Genomic DNA, 16,927 nt, shown 5'->3' on the forward strand with positions numbered 1-16,927 from the left:
GAGGGTGTTGCTCTTGTGCTGGTGTCCTGCTCCCTGGTTTCCCACGGGCACCTGCTTGGCCATTGAGTAGGGGATGCTGGACTAGATGGAGGGGCCCTTGACCTGGTGCAGCAGATTCTTATGTTTATTGGGGGGGGGGCGGACACGAACACTGGATGACCTGCTTCTTAGCCATGGCAACCTCTTTTTTGTGAGAGTGCGACCTGTCGCTGACCTCCTTTATCATCTATACTTTGTCAGGGGCTGCATCAACACCATGATTTTCTGACACGTAACGTGTGAGTGCGTCGCCCCCATTCACAATCCTGACCTCAGCATATTTCCATGAAAGCAAACCCTTATGTTTCCCCCCGGGATTTACTTCCGAGGAGGCAGCCGCAACACCCAGTGCGGACTCGCCTCAGGCAGCTCAGGGCGGGGAGCAAAGCGACGCCTCTGGCCCTTTAAGAGCCGCGCTATGACATCACTCCCCCTTCCCCGCTCCCTCCCGCAGCGTGCCCGCTCCACTAAGCTTGATGCGGAAGACCCGCCCCCCGCAGCCGAGCGGGCCAATAGCTTGGCAGCTGTCAAGGCCGGAGCCGCACCCGGGCAGGTGGCTGTCGGGGGTTCTGATTGGGCGAGGGAGCGTGAAGCGGCGCTTGGTCCCGCCTCCCTCCGCGGCGGACACGGGCAGCGGGCTGGGTTGCGCCGCACTGGGTGGTGGTTCCCGGGCCACGGCAGCGGCGGCGGCGCATCGCGGAGTCCTGGGCCCGGCTTGGCCCCGCGGCGGCGGCCCCGGCCATGGAGTCCTACGATATCATCGCCAACCAGCCCGTGGTGATTGACAACGTAAGCGGGGCGGGCGGCGGGGCCGGGAGCGCGGTCGCCGGAGGAGGAGCCGGGGCCGGGTGGGGCCTGGGGGCCTGCGCTGGCGGACGCGCCCCGCCCGGCCCCGATCCCTTGAGTCGGCTGGCCGAGCCCGGCTTCAGAAAGGCCAGCGCGGGCCTGGGAGAAGGAGCGGGCCATCGGGCCCCGATAGAAAGAAAAGGCGCTGTTCGCAGCCCGGGCTGTTGTTCTTCAATGCCCGCTGGGAGGTGGGGGTGGGGGGCCTTGTTGCTGCTGCTGCTGCTGCCGCCCGAAGAGAGCAGGAGCCGCTCGGGAGGTTCGGGGCCCCGCTTCCCTCCCGCTGCCCGCCAGACTTAAGAGCAGCAGCAGCAGCACCTGCTAGATCAGGCCCAGGGCCTCTGGGGAGGGGGAAGGGGGATGTTGTGGGACTGCAACTCCCATCAGGCCAGACCATTTGCGGGTAAGGGCTGATAGGAGGTGTAGTCAACAACGTCTGAGGGAGCCGCCTTTTTGGCTGCTCCCGGCTTTTCTATTCAAGCCAACCAGCAAGTCATGAAGGGACTAGCTCTCCTGTTCTCCAGTGCTGAAGAGTTTAGGGGACTCAGATCCTGAAAATGGCATATAGCCATCATGGTCATGTAACATATTTATTTTTTGTTTTAGATGTTTTCAGGGTAAGGATTGCAAAGCAATATACATAAAATCATTAAAACAGTAAATTGCATTTATAGTGTTGGGAAACCCCTTGCTTTTCATGCATTCTTTAAAACCAGGTTTGAATTCCTGTTAAAAGGATCAAGTTAGCAAATGATTGGAAAGGGTCTCTGCCTGAAAGTCTGGAGAGAGAGAATTGGACTAAGAAGGATCTAGGATTTTTGTCTTCACAACTGGAACTCCAATATCTGCTATGGGAATTGAATCTGGAGGATTGTCATGGCACTTCTATTTGTTTTACAAAATAATACTTAAGTCTGAATTGTATTAACAATTATAACTAAATCATTCCTTATAGTGCTATTGTTACTTTTATTGCTGTTGTACAGCACATTCTATTAAGAAGTTATCATACTTACGAAGTTGTGTAATAACTTTGTTGTTGATACTAGCTTTTGGTAACTTAGCATTTTTAGCGCTTGGCATTCTTAGCAGCATCTTTCCTCTCCATATTAGTAGTAGTAGTAGTAGTAAGGTAAAGGGACCCCTGACCATTAGGTCCAGTCATAATCGACTCTGGGGTTGCGGTGCTCATCTCGCTTTATTGGCCAAGGGAGCCGGCCTACAGCTTCGTAGTAGTAGTAATAATATTTTTATTACTTATACCCCACCCATCTGGCTGGGTTTCCTCAGCCACTCTGGGCGGCTTACAGCACATAAAAAATTGTAAAACATTAGACATAAAATTTTTCCCTAAGCAGAACTGCCGTCAGATAGTTGTTTATTTCCTTGACATCCGATGGGAGGGTGTTCCACAGGGCGGACGCAACTACCAAGAAGGCCCTCTGCCTGGTTCTCTGTAACTTCATTTCTCGCAATGAAAGAACCGCCAGAAGGCCCTCGGTGCTAGACCTCAGTGTCCGGGCAGAATGATAGGGGTGGAGATGCTCCTTCAGGTATGCAGGACCGAGGCCATTTAGGGCTTTCAAGGTCAGCACCACCACTTTGTAAGAATATAGTGGGTGGAACCCAACATTGTGGGAGTAGACTTCCACTCATGCAGTGGGAATTTATCCTTTTCCCACCTCCTCAACCCTCCAAACATTGCTGTAGCCATCCAGAGCAGATTTTGAGGGCACATGGGAGACAAGTGGAGAGGAGAAGAAGGTGAAGCCCCATTGCTTGAGCAACATCGGATGTCACATCCCACAATATAAACGGCAGCCGAAAATCTGCCACTTAGGTAGGTCACCTCAGCCAGCTTACTTGAAGGCTTAAATATATTGTTACTTACTACTCTTGCATTCACCGTTTGTAGGAATCATAATATGTAAAAAATAAAGAAGGAAAACAAGTGCAAAAATTAATGATACCATACCTTGTATACCATACCATGCCCTTTATTTCTGAGACTCTGAATTTCTGATTTTTTTGCACCATAGTTCATAAACTTCTTTTCCACCCAATGTCTTTATTCAAACCCTGCATAGCCCCATTGTTCCTAGAGAGGTCAATATCAACCACTTCCAGTGGCCCTGGTTGAGATGCTCCTCACTGCGAGAAGTAAAGGGAAGCAGCCAGAAGGGCTTCTCAGTAGTGGCCCCTCCTTGTGGAATGCCACCCCACCCCATCAGATGTCAAAGAAATAAACAATTATATGACTTTTAGAAGACATCTGCAGGCAGCCCTGTATAGGGAATTTTTAAATGTTTGATGTTTTACTGTGTTTTATGTTTTGTTGAAAGCTACCCAGAGTGGCTGGAGCAACTCAGTCAGATGGGTGGATGATGATGATGATTATATTTGCAGTTATCATCTATTCATTATTGCTAAAGACCTTATGAATGGAAAATGTACCCCAGAAAAATAAAGATTGGAAATATTTTCAGAAAATTTTCCAGTTTGGATTATTTTTTTTTAATGATATTTATTGAAAAAATTTTAGAATTACAAAAGAAAACAAAGCAGAAAAAGAAAAAGAAAAAACAAGAAAAAACAAACCACATCAAACAATACAAGTTCAAAAAACAAAAATACACCACAAACACTCAAAAACAAATCCATCATTCTCAAATCCTCAACCTTCTTTCTTTGACCTCCTCCTCCTCCCTTTTTTTTGTATCCTGGTTGTTAATTGTCGCAGCAAATCCTTTCCATATTTCATAATATTCTGTCATTACATTACCTTAATCTATTTTAATCTTATCTTACTATAAAAAAGCTTAAAACTTAAGTCTTATTTTTACCAACTTCTCATAACCATAATATTCTTACATAATTCTTTAAACATTTTTGCTAAAGCCAAGTAATTTCGTTCCAACATTTTTCTAACATTCATCAATTTTATAAGACAATCCTAGTAATATAAAAAAATAAAAACAATCCAATCTTCATCCAACGTCCCTTCCTCCTGGTCCCGGGTTTTGTCAGTCCTTTTTATCCCATCAATCTAGCGCATTAACCTGGTAATCTTGTATTCGAGGCCCTTAAGTCTCTTCCATGTCCCTTCCACGGCTCTTCTTCATATTTATAGCTGTATTTTCCTTTGTCTCCTGCTCCTTTCACTCGTGGGAACTCCAGCTTAACAATGTTTTTGACCCTTCTCGACAAATCAGCCCCTTTTCCATAGTCCACACTAAACTCCATATGGTATTTAAGAACATGTTTCAAAGTCCCTCCAAAATTAAGACGTCCTCTTTTTTGTCTGATGGCTGTCTAGCGATGGTTTCCAACACTATAAAGGTAAATTTTGCCTGAAAAAATCCTTATATATACTGACCAAACTCTGGATTTTCCAAAGTACTGCCATCTGGAGTCCATTCTTCAGTTTTGAGATGACATGTGCTCACTAGCTGTACTTTCCAGAAACAATGGAAGACATTTTTGTTTTGAAAAGTTTTCCAGGTAGACAAAAAGCTCTCTGCCTTCGGTATTAATTTTGTATTTATTGCTTTTAAACTTGTTTTCTGTACTCTTTTAAAAACTATTTTTAGCTGTTTGGGGGTATGTTTGTTGAACTTGTAGGAGCGTTCATAGTCTTGGGAATGGAAAGGTGCCTGGAGAATTCCCTGTCTGCAATGTTTCCAGGCTCCCCATGTTCCTTTCGGATAAAAGTACAAGTACAAGAAGAGGAACACAGAAGAAGTGTCTGGCATTGGATTTTCTAGGAAAGTGACTTTGCTGATGGCTCTTGCCTTCCGATAGCTCTTGTCTTCGGACTGTTTTCCGTGTAAAGGTCTTTGGCCTGTTTATGCCCATTGCTGGGGTGTGTCTGTGAAAGAGACATGCTTATTCATGCTGCGAAGAAATAATTAGGAACAGGAATGAGAGCAGCCCAGCCTCATAGCTGCTTTTGGAGGCTGGCAAGACTAGTCAGCTGAGCTGCTACATGATCCTCCAGGATGGGCACAGTAGGGTTTTTCACTGGCTGCTATTCACTTTTGGGGGGCACTTGTTCTCTTTTCATTCATAGAAGGTGCTGAATCGTGGGCCTTGTCACTAGGCCGGGGTGGGGGGACTGGCTGCCTTTCTACACAGCCATTGGGCATCTTTGTCGTTGGCCTGGAGAACTAAGAGGCAGATCTTGTGACTGAAAGAAAATCAGGCTCAACTTCTATTCTTGGTTTGGATTCTTGCGCCATGGGAAGTTATTTCCCTGCACTCCCTCTGCCTTGGCCTCCACATTTCTGAGATGAAGCCGTGATTTTGACCCTTTGGGAGTGGGGCCAGAGGGCCATCTAATCAGGGTCTTAAACTCAGCTTTCCAGGGTTTTGGAGGCAGACCTCTGATCTGAGATCTCTTAATCTTGTCTGCAGCCCTTCCACTTTTAATTGCCTTTAATTTGGCTTGGAGGAAGCTGTGCCCCCACGGGGGTTGTAATTGGTATGGGCCTTGGCCTTGGTTTTACAGAGTGGTTTGGTTTTACCAGCAGGCTAGGAATTTTGGTACTAAGCCCTACTCATGAGTAACATATGATGCTGCCTCATACCCCGTGTATCCCAGAACTGTCATCTCTGGATTCTCAGGCCATGATCATCCCCTGCCTTTTGCGTAACTGGAGATGCCAGGGACTTCAGCATGCTGTGTGAAGCATGGAGTCAGTCACTGAGATATGGTCCTTCCCATTGGTAATGTTGGAAGGAAAGGACTTATGTTAGGCATTTGTATGCCTCAAGGGCTTTGCAAGTTATGTGCATGTTATCTTTCAATCTGTGGTGACTCAGGAACTAAATAGAAGCTGAAAGGTGATTTAAACCCAAAAGAGGAACGGAGTTCATGGTGTAAGTTTTGAAGTAATGGCTGCTGGTCAGTCCTCATGAGTTTTAGGAAATGTTTCTCAGACTTTGTCTTGCACTGAAAAGTCTTTTCCCTTTCTCTCTTAACTGGTTTTTCTTCTTTCTTCAGGGTTCCGGTGTGGTGAAGGCTGGTTTTGCTGGAGATCAGATCCCCAAATACTGCTTCCCAAACTAGTGAGTGTTGCTGTGATATTTGCTTGATTGCCTCATCAATAATAAAGTGTGGTAGTTTTTGAAGACAATATGTGCTTAGTGAGGCTTTGTTTTTGTTTTGTTTTAAATTCACTTGTCATGGTTCATAACACTCAACCTGGCAGTGTAGACAGATAATCAGTCTCTTTTTTTTTTTTTTTTGTCAGTGTGGGCCGTCCAAAACATGTCCGGGTTATGGCTGGGGCGCTGGAAGGAGACCTTTTCATTGGACCCAAAGCAGAGGTAAAGTCCACCTTGCCTCTGTGTGTGTTTGGGGGGAGAGGGGGTGTTGACTCCCTATTTTGTGTGTGTTCCCTTTGCGTTTGACAGGGACATTTTGTAGCCGTCATCCCGTAGGGTTGTAGCTAACAAAGTCCCACTTAAAGTAGAAAGATCATTAAGAACATAGATAATTGGGCGTGTGATGGATATACATGCCTGCCTGCTGCAAAGGTTGTGGGTGTTGCACATTGCCTAGATAGCCTAGTAGAGAGTGCTGGGGAGGAGCTAGTGGCGCATGTTGGTATTAATAACATGGGGAAATGTAGTCATGAGATCCTGGAAGCCAAATTTAGGTCGCTGGTAGGATGCTGGAGGCTGGGACCTCCAAGGTAACTTTCTCTGAAATGCTACTGGTTCCATGTGCAGGACTAACTTTGTAGTTTCAATGAGTGGATGAGTCAGTGATGTCGAGAGGAGTTGGATTTGTTGGGCATTGGGGAGTATTGTGAGGGAAGCCAGGCTTGTACAAAAGGGACAGGCTCCACTTGAGCCAGGATAGAAACAGACTGCTGGTGCCCAAAATGAAAAAAAGGTGGCAGAGCAGTTTTAAAACTGATTGGCATTGTGTGGTGGGGGGCTGACAGGAGCGGAGGAGGGTCTGGCTCAGAACAAATCTCCCTTAGGATGAAGAAGATAAAATTGATGAAAATTTAAAGGGGGGTGGCATAGAACAAGGCACTGTGAGTGCAGGGGCACAGGATGGCAGCTCAGAGAGACCAAAGCACCACAGTTAAAATGCAAGAGACTTGGAAGAGAGAGACTGGCCAGATATGTGCAAGCTCTAAGGTTAGAAGGCTCCTGGCCAAGATGGGCAAACTAGAGTGCTAGGTCTTAGCAGACCGCACTGGTATAGTGGGGATAACGGCATCCTGGTGGAGTGCAGAGAACCAGGAGGACACAGTTACCTCCACATGTAAACTCTATAGGAGAGACATACCGGAGGGAGTGTCACTCTGTATGTCAAAGAAGGCATTGAGTCCAGCAAGCTAGAAATCCCCAAAGGGGCAGGCTCCCCCACAGAAGCATTGTGGGTTGTGATACTGCACCCCAAAGCCATTGAGTACTGGGGACATGCCATTATCCTCCTGATCAAAATGCTCTTGCTCCAACATATTGCTTACTCTTTCCTTGCGCAGGAGCATAGAGGATTGTTATCTATCCGGTATCCCATGGAACACGGCATTGTCCGGGACTGGAATGACATGGAGAGGATCTGGCAGTATGTTTATTCCAAAGATCAGCTGCAGACGTTCTCAGAAGAGGTAATAGTTGCAAGAACAATGCTTCTAGCCAGCCTTTGAATATTAGCATTAGGTGGGGGGATGGGAAATTGCATTTGCTGTACCTTTATGTGACACTTCCCCTTAGCTGCTGTTTTAGACAGTTACAATGCAGGCAGTCCAGGGGTGAGGTGTGGATTTCATTAAGGAAATCTACATCCCCCCTTCTCATAGTAAGTTGAGTACTGCTGCTTTGGCTTGTGATTCTCTTGCTTGCTTCCCAGTTCGGAGCCTGGTCAAGTGCCAAAAGGAAACATGAGTGATAATGCTCTCAGACTCTCCTCCTGCCAAAATAGGGTCATGGGAAACATGGTGGAAATCCCTTTCACCTGTAAGCTGTGAGCCTGCACAATCTCTGAGGCAAAAGGCAGCCTTGGGATAGATGTGGCTGGAAGGTGACTATCTTCTACTGTCAGTCCTGGAGAGTGTTATTACTGATCCATTGGGTGACCTTCACAGTCTGATCCTTCATGCCCTGAGGAGGACCTTCTTCTGTACGAACCTCTCCGGCCACAGGAGGCCTTGAGGAGGCAGTCTTGCTCACGTTGGGGACGGAGGACTGCTTGATGAGCATTCAAAGTCCAGCTTCTTTCTGCATCAGCAATGTGGTGGTCCCTCTGGGAGCTTGGCAGGGCATGCCTGGTTTTTTCCAGGCCTATGACTGTTAACCCTTCCTAGGAAAATAGTTTCTGGCTGGTGTTTTTTTGGTGCCTGTCAAGGAGACGCCAAATTTCTTAATTTTCTGTGTTTAACATGTGGACTTTTAATCTCTTTAACTCAAGGGGAAAAGAACTAGAGGCATATCTTAACAGATAATTAAACGTTCACCCTAACCCTGGAAAGATGTTTGTCGTTCCCTTTGATAGAAAGGTCAACAGAACATTTAACAGTTTCCTTAGTTTTAATGGATGTGCTGCATTTAGCATTTTAATGTGTGTATCATTTTAGGAGCCAACAGCTTCTAGTAGTAAAACCAGAGCATCGCTTCCTGAAGGGGCTTCTGTGAGGGCAGCTTAGCAGAACTTGGAGCAGGCTACCAGGAAAGAGTGTGTGGACCTCCTCCAGTGAATAGCATGTGGGCATTCAGCCAGTTTTCCCCACGACTGTCACTTCCTGCTTTCCTTCCAGCATCCAGTTCTCCTGACAGAAGCCCCGCTAAACCCCAGCAAAAATCGAGAGAAGGCCGCCGAGGTTTTCTTTGAGACTTTCAACGTTCCAGCCCTTTTCATCTCCATGCAAGCTGTCCTCAGCCTGTGAGTATCCAGCCTGCTGGAAGGTTGGGGAGGTGGTTGCTTCTGGCATTGCTTCACTGTGATGACCAGAAGACTTCAGATACTTTTCTCTTCTGAGCCTGTTTCCTGTGCTCTGGAGGGCCATGGCCAGACTAAGAACATAGGAAAAGCCTGTCTGTTGGATCAGGCCAAAGGCCCATTTAGTCATTTTGTAGTTCCCAGCATACTGCCTCGGACGGTGGCAGTAGAAAGCTGTTATGGCTAGTTGCCATTCATAGCCGTGTCCATCATGAATTTGTATAATTCCCTTTTCTACCCATCCAAATTGGTGGCCGTAACCAGAGAAAGCCTGGATGGCGCATCTTGTGAGAGCGCATGCCATAGTTGTTTGAAGAAGTCCTGAACTAATTACCCTTCTTGTTTCCCTCTGCGCTCTCTCTCTCTCTAAGCTACGCCACTGGCCGCACTACAGGGGTGGTGCTGGACGCAGGGGATGGAGTGACACATGCGGTCCCCATCTACGAGGGCTTTGCCATGCCTCACTCGATCATGCGCGTAGACATTGCTGGGCGAGATGTCTCCCGTTACCTCCGCCTGCTGCTACGGAAAGAGGGCTATGACTTCCACACCTCAGCTGAGTTTGAAGTCGTGAAGACAATAAAGGAGGTGAGGTTGGGGCAGAAGGATACATGCCTGTCATGGGGGGGGGGGAACAGTCCTAGGATTTAAATAAGGTGTTTTTGGTTACTGGACTAGACCTCTAAATCATTAAAAATTTTGTTCCAGGTGACCCCTGTCTTTAAACACTCCTCTGTAGAATTGGAGCAGTAACTGACCGATTGATTCAGAGAATGTTCCATAAGAGCCTTGTAAATCAGAAAGAGGATATGGTTGAGCAGCGCTATGACAGTCTTCCCAGCTAGATGTTGCCAAGTCTGGTTCTTAAACTAGTGCATTTTCAGTTTACATCTGAGGTCGCACTGATCTTAAAAGAGAAAAGTTCTGATGAACCAGGGGTTTCTTTTTGACATTTCCATCATATACTGAAGAGGCAAGCAACTCTTGAGTTTAATGAGTCAAAGCTGTGTGCTTCTTAAGCAGTGCGACCACCTGTAGTCAATTTTTCACACATTCTGTATCCATCCTCAGGTATATGTATACAGCTTTTCAGAGCTGTAGCCATGGAAGACAAATGCAGGAGCTAGGAAGTTCTTGAAGCAATTTGCTACATGCTGTCCATAAAATAAGAGAATGTGGTTGTCTGCAGAGAGCAAGAAAACCAGGATAGTTCGCTAATTTGGGTGAACTATCCTGGATTGGGTTGTAGTATGAGATTGTGCAAGATAACTGGTCTATGTCATGATCGAAGGTGCATCTGCAGAGGGGAGGCTTGAATTCTGGCCCTCTGTCCAGTTAGCTCGCTGTGGGCCTGGGTGGGTGGAGCTGCTAGGAGTTATTCCAGCAAGTGGCTTCTAGTACCCAGCTGCCTCACATGCTGCCTTCCTGCTTGCAGAGAGCTTGTTACTTGTCCATCAACCCTCAGAAGGATGAGGCCCTGGAGACAGAGAAGGTGCAGTACACGCTGCCTGATGGAAGCACTTTAGATGTAAGTTTTTGAACTGGAAAAGGGGACTATCCCCTGGGAGGTGTCAGCAGGAAATCTTGAGATTTGCATTTTGCAGTAGAGGTGTTTGCAGTTATTTCTGGAGAGGTTTTGCAACGTTCATGCTGTGTACAAGAAGGTGGTTGACACAAACTTCTCACAGTCATGCAGAGCCCCCTAGTGACAAAAAAGACTGTCTTTTGAATGCTGTAGCTGTTGTGGGTTGAAGTAGAGCTTATTTGTCCCCTTGCCCTACTTTGATTGGCATTGTGGCTTTCCTGGCAGGTTGGTCCATCCCGGTTCCGAGCCCCTGAGCTGCTGTTCCAGCCGGACTTAATAGGAGATGAAAGCGAGGGGATCCATGAAGTGCTAGCATTTGCTATTCAGAAATCTGACATGGACCTGCGGCGGACATTATTTGGGAATATTGTTCTGTCTGGAGGATCTACACTTTTTAAAGGTATGGGGGCTCCCCAGAAGAGGTAGAGAGCTTGTTTGTCTTATAAGAGGAGGCTGCTTCACACCATAAATTGTCAGGTAGTCCAACTAGCTGCATATGGTCTGGGCAAAAACAAACAAGATGAATTTTAACAGGGAGAAATGTAAAGTATTGCACTTGGGCCAAAAAAATGAGAGGCACAAATACAAGATGGGTGACACCTGGCTTGAGAGCAGTACATGTGAAAAGGATCTAGGAGTCTTGGTTGACCACAAACTTGACATGAGCCAACAGTGTGACGCGGCAGCTAAAAAAGCCAATGCAATTCTGGGCTGCATCAATAGGAGTAGAGCATCTAGATCAAGGGAAGTAATAGTGCCACTGTATTCTGCTCTGGTCAGACCACACCTGGAGTACTGTGTCCAGTTCTGGGCACCACAATTCAAGAAGGACACTGACAAACTGGAACGTGTCCAGAGGAGGGCAACCAAAATGGTCAAAGGCCTGGAAACGATGCCTTATGAGGAACGGCTAAGGGAGCTGGGCATGTTTAGCCTGGAGAAGAGGAGGTTAAGGGGTGATATGATAGCCATGTTCAAATATATAAAAGGATGTCACATAGAGGAGGGAGAAAGGTTGTTTTCTGCTGCTCCAGAGAAGCGGACACAGAGCAATGGATCCAAACTACAAGAAAGAAGATTCCACCTAAACATTAGGAAGAACTTCCTGACAGTAAGAGCTGTTCGACAGTGGAATTTGCTGCCAAGGAGTGTGGTGGAGTCTCCTACTTTGGAGGTCTTTAAGCAGAGGCTTGACAGCCATATGTCAGGAGTGCTCTGATGGTGTTTCCTGCTTGGCAGGGGGTTGGACTCGATGGCCCTTGTGGTCTCTTCCAACTCTATGATTCTATGATTCTATGATTCTTATTGGGAGAGGCCTGAATGAAAGGTTGTCAGCCTTGAGACTGTGGAGAACCATTGCCAGTCAGATCCTGCATGAGATCTGTTTTAGCTGAGGAATGCTAGGAATGGAACTTGGGACCTTGTGTATGTAAAGCATGTACCATTCCAGTGAGCTCTTGATATTCATAGGAGACAAAGTGCTGATATTAAGAGGCTGGGTTTCTGACAATAGTCTTCCTCTGTGCCCTCTCTTGCTGCCCTGTTTTGTGTGAAAGCTTCAAAGCTTGCACTGTTAAAACCTCTGCCACACCCAGTCTCATGCCCTGCTTTCAGCCGAGCATGTAACTCTTGGGATGAGTCTCTGCTTCTTCCTGTGTCAGTACATATCCAAGTCCCCTCTGCACTTCCCAGTCCTCTGGAGGACCATTTTGCCCTGAAAAACAGGTGTTCATTGCAGACGATCAAGCACCAGGATCTTGGAACCCTTCAGGCAAGATGACTTCAGGAAGATGTGTTAACCTGGAAGAGGGAGAGGTGTTAAAAACTACAATTTTACTGGTCTACCCCCATTTTATTTGGCGTTTCCTACAAATCAAGAATAGTGTCGGTATTGTGAGGAGCCCTAGCAATTACTTAACACTATTGATAAAGGAGTCCTGTTCCAAACACCCAAAGGTGGTGGCGAGGAGGAGCATATGTAGAACATTAGGTTTCTAGTGGAGGCCAAATTAACCCAGTTAACTTTGGATGGAGGCTTATTGTGAATAACTTCTGGGACTCAAAAAGCTTCCCACCCGCTTCCCCAGAGTGAGTTGTCTTATAGCAGAATCTGCCAACACAGCAGTTAAATTGGAGATTCGTAGATCTTCATGGGCACCCGAGCTGCTAAATGGGGCAGGGTATACAGTATATTCAAAGTGTGCAGGGATACTAGATAAGTATCTAAATATTAGTACATGAATAGGAATGAATATGCGCACAATACAAACATGCAGACAAACTTGGGTCAGGATTCTACAGTCTATTTCATCTAACTGCATGTGAATCAATGTTAAGGCAAGACAAGAAGTGTGTAATTGCCCCAAGCGGAGGGCAGTGTCCCTATTACAATATTAATATTTTTTGTGGGATGCAGGGAAGTGATTACCAGAAACGCCATCCAGGCTCTCTCTGGCTTTTGTGTCTTAGGCAAATACTGCCTTAGTTTTTTTCCCCCCTTTCTAAAAGCCAGACAGTGAATGGCTTTTTTGTTTTAACGAAACAAGTTCAATGTCATATTTGGGAATCAGAATTGTGGCTTCCCTCAGGCCCTGTTCTCTACAGATTCCGAGTGTGTTTACTTTATTTTTACAATACCTATTCCACTTTTTATATAACACATTCAGAGTGATTCATGAGAATATCAGAACAAAGCATTAAAACAGTTTCTAAAGGATGGGAGGTGGAACAAAGAATAAAAAAGAGCCATAAAATAGCAGAAAGCAGTCATTGAAAGCAGTTTGCATCCATCACTCACAAAGAGCCTCAGAGAATAAGGTCTTCACTTGAGTTTTAGACAAGAAGAGTTTGTGCCTGCCAAACCTGGCCAGGGAAACAAAAGTTGCCACCACCACTACCTGGCCTCTGAAGGGGCGGAAGGACGGGGACATTTCTGCTGTGAAGAGATGCTGAAAAGCTAACTGTGTCCAGTCCTTTTTGGGATTAGCATTGGAACGATGAGGCACTGATGTTTGGGATGTACCAACATGAAATGTAGTCGACACTTGACCTCTATGGTACAGCGCCTTGAACTCTAAGCTTCCTCACTTGTCTCTCAACTCCTCAGGTTTTGGAGACCGGCTGCTCAGCGAGGTGAAGAAACTTGCTCCAAAAGATGTCAAAATTAAGGTGAGGCTTTGGAGGAACTCCGGGCCCCAAGGCAATTTGTGTGCATGGTGGGTGGAGGAGGAGCAGGAGGAGCAGAGTGATCTGGTTTCCGATACACTCTCCCTAACGAAGGCTGGCAACTCGCTCTTTAAAGGGAAACAAAGTGTCTGAATTTTCTTAAGTTGTTAAGCTCTGTACTGGAGGATGCATTCTCTTATTACAAAGGCAAGGATCTCCAGATGTTTGAAATAATGTGTTTCCTGCATCTTAGCAGGTGATGTTCCAGTGGAAGGAGGGGTTGGGCTCTGGTGCTCAGAAGGGCAGTTCCTGTGTGCGCATGTACCCTTGCTCCCTGGAGGCTATGTCTCTGATTTGTGCTTTCTTCCTTGCAGATCTCTGCACCTCAGGAGAGATTATACTCTACATGGATTGGGTAAGAGCATTCTGCAGGGAGGGATAAAAACAACCCCTGACCCCTCTGGCCCCTCGCATCAGGTGCTCCTATTGGGATTAACAAAATTGGTCAAGTTGTCCTTAGTGCACTGAGGCCTCCACAGAAACAGAGGGCTGTGATGTAGAGGCTTTTTCTCAGCACAGGGAGCCTGATACTGCAGCATGAACTTGGGTTGGGTGAGGCAGCTCCTGTTCTTCCATCTGGAAAGTTCTCCTGTGCTTGGGTTAGTTTCAGAAAATGAACTGGCTCCAAGTTGTGAGTGGCAGTGGAGCCGTATGTCCTGGATCAGGAGCGAGGGTTATACCATCTCTGGTGGGCATTTTCTGTGCGGCAGTTGCATTCATTTCTCCTCTGTTTGCATGCCTTGCTTCCTTTGGCCAGGCCTGCTGATTCTGTGCTCTTTCCCCCACAGTGGCTCCATTCTCGCCTCCTTGGACACGTTCAAGAAGATGTGGGTGTCCAAGAAGGAGTATGAAGAGGACGGGAGCCGGGCCATCCATCGGAAGACATTCTAGGGCAGGGGCGGGGGGGGCAGGGCAGCAGCAAGGCAGCTGGTGCCTGTGGGCGACTCATCCAGGTTGTGTCTTTTCTTCTCTTAACCCTTTCTTGTCCAGGGCTGCTGCATCCCTGCTGGCTGGGGCCAATTCCTGCCTTCCTCCCAGGCCTCACGCTTTCCTGTCTTAGTGCCCTGTCCGATGCATGTTGCTAGCACGCACGCCCCTGGGAGGGAGGTGCAGCTGTATTTCGAGGCCTTGGCTGTGGTGGAGGAGGGCAGCGGCCCCAGCCAGGAAGGAAACTCAAGCTCCATTCCACTTTCTAATCTGTTCCATGAGCCTCACTGCTGCTTTGACCTGGTGCTCATTGTGCCTGTCAGCTGGTAGGAAGGCTGGGTTTTTTCCTGAGCAGGGAGCTGTTGTGCGGCCTCTGGCTGCCCTGCCCTGGGGGAAAGTTGCCTGCCTGCCTGCTCCACGGTTTGTTGCGGAAATCTCAAACGTTCAGATGCCCCCCAAAAGGAATAAATCAGTTTGTTGATGTGACTGCCTGGGGCAGCTGCATTGCCTGCCTAAAGCATAGGAAAGGCGTAGGCCAGGAGGTGCTATTGTCCCCCTCAAGTTCCCCTGCCTTTTGAGTGGCCGTGTCTGCCAAGCAGTCTTCAGCCTGCTTCTCAGAGAGGTCCTCCTGGCAGGGCCTCACTCAGGGCTCAGTGCCAAGGTGTTTCAAGGAGTGCTGAGGAACTCTTGCCTCAGTGCAACCCACCCGCCCCGCTCTCATGGACTGCCAGATTTGGTGAGAAAGAGGATCTTGGAGGAAGAGGTATAGGAAGGGGAATAGGGCAGGGGTCTCTCCCCACCGTCTCTGGCCTGTCCAGTCCCAGGGGAGTAGGGTCAGCATGCTGTTAGTTTCGGTTAGAAGTCTGTGAGGCAACAGGAGATAGAAGAGTCCAGCTGTGACATCTTCTGGGCCTGGTGGCTTCTGCAGTGTGGCCTGGCCAGCTTTGAAGGGACTATCTGTGATGGCAGAGGAGGAGGAAGATTCTCTGTGCTTCCCCCTTTTGAGAGTTGATCTGCTCATGTAATGCCAGAGAATGTTGCGAACTGGCTATTGGACAAGACAGGATGGGATGACCACAGTTGGAGGGGCCTGCAAATCCTTTCTCCAGGCCTAGCACTCTGCTGGAGTCCGAGTCAGGAGGAAGATAGGAGGAATACTCTCACCTGTCTGTCTTTTAAGCTACACTTACAGGTGCGCCCTGCATCTCCAGCTTGACCCTCTTGGGAGTGCCTGCTCCTCTCGCTGGGCTGTACTCCCCTCTCCCTGCACCCCTTTTATCCTTCTGCTCCCTGTAGGAAACGGTGGCTGGGCCTCCTTGTTCACGGACTCTCTGTGCATAGGCTTGACCTAAGGTCCTGATTCTGCTGCTGTTCCATTAAAAATTGCCAGGCCATGCTGGGTATGTAGAGAATCGCACTGGGTGGGATTGCAGAACGTGGGAGAAGGACTGTCCTGTGCAGCCAAAGTATATACAAGAGCTAAGATGATGGGAAGCCACTCAGCTGCCTTCTGCTGACTCCAGGTGCATTGCAAAGATAGATGCTCTTTGTAGCCTTGGACTGGAAAGGGTTAAAAACTTTTTTTTTAAAGGAAATTAATTAATTCAAGAGACACCCTGTTGACTGGTGGGCCCATGGCTCCACCCCTCCAAGTGTGTGTATATTGGCTTCTCCATCTTATCGACCTATTGTGATCTTATACCAAATGGAGGCAAGAGCAAAGCCCCCCACCCTCCAAAAAACTATACACCCCCCCCCCGGGCTGCAATGTACAATAACTTAACACAGTTGCCTGTATTTTTATTTTGTAAATTCATTATAGTAATAATTATAAATTAACAGCCAGTGGCTTTGCATGGGTCTGAGACTGCTGTCATTGCTCAAAGGTGGTGTGGTGTCTTTACTGTGACTAATTGGGAACAGTGCATACAAGAACGCAGACTTCTGTGGACCCCAATATACACTAGGAACACATAGGGCTAAATTTACCAGTGCATGTTTTTGAAAAGGTGAAGGGTTAGAGCAAGGACTGAGGTCAAGAGATAGGTGGCTAATGGACAAAATGGCTCTACAGATATCCGATACTGATCCCTCTGCCTTTTCAGTAGACATTGCACACAAAACAGGTAAAAAGCTGCTTTGAACTGCTGAAGAGAAAGCAAGGTGAAAATACAACCATGTGTGTAGACAAAAGCCTCGTCTACACATATGAAAGGTGTGTTTTGGTGTAAACTGCTTAAAAGTACGTTTCCTAGCACAATTCAAAGTGCTGGTGTTGACCTTTAAAGCCCTAAACGACCTCGGCTCAGTATACCTGAAGGAGCGTATACCTCGGCGTATACCTGAAGGAC

At 47.3% G+C, this 16,927-nt stretch overlaps 1 protein-coding gene across 1 annotated transcript; it reads left to right on the forward strand.

The window, feature by feature from the left end:
- Positions 1–682: 682 nt before the first annotated feature.
- Positions 683–16,430, forward strand: ACTR1B (actin related protein 1B). The gene is made up of 11 exons (XM_082230612.1): positions 683–828; positions 5,885–5,949; positions 6,135–6,210; positions 7,386–7,511; positions 8,658–8,782; positions 9,211–9,427; positions 10,275–10,367; positions 10,650–10,824; positions 13,531–13,592; positions 13,964–14,004; positions 14,438–16,430. The coding sequence occupies exons 1-11, from the start codon at positions 781–783 to the stop codon at positions 14,538–14,540; spliced, it is 1,131 nt and encodes a 376-aa protein (XP_082086738.1). The 5' UTR covers positions 683–780; the 3' UTR covers positions 14,541–16,430.
- The last annotated feature ends 497 nt before the right edge of the window (positions 16,431–16,927 follow it).

The sequence above is a fragment of the Podarcis vaucheri genome (assembly GCF_965113315.1).
Source record: "Podarcis vaucheri genome assembly, chromosome: 7".
Lineage (NCBI taxonomy): Eukaryota > Metazoa > Chordata > Lepidosauria > Squamata > Lacertidae > Podarcis > Podarcis vaucheri.

Coding starts and splice junctions, on each gene's coding strand:
- ACTR1B (XM_082230612.1), top strand. CDS start 781: ATGGAGTCCTACGATATCATCGCCAACCAGCCCGTGGTGATTGACAAC. Junction 10,825..13,530: donor AGGATCTACACTTTTTAAAG/GTATGGGGGCTC, acceptor TCAACTCCTCAG/GTTTTGGAGACCGGCTGCTC. Junction 13,593..13,963: donor CAAAAGATGTCAAAATTAAG/GTGAGGCTTTGG, acceptor TCTTCCTTGCAG/ATCTCTGCACCTCAGGAGAG.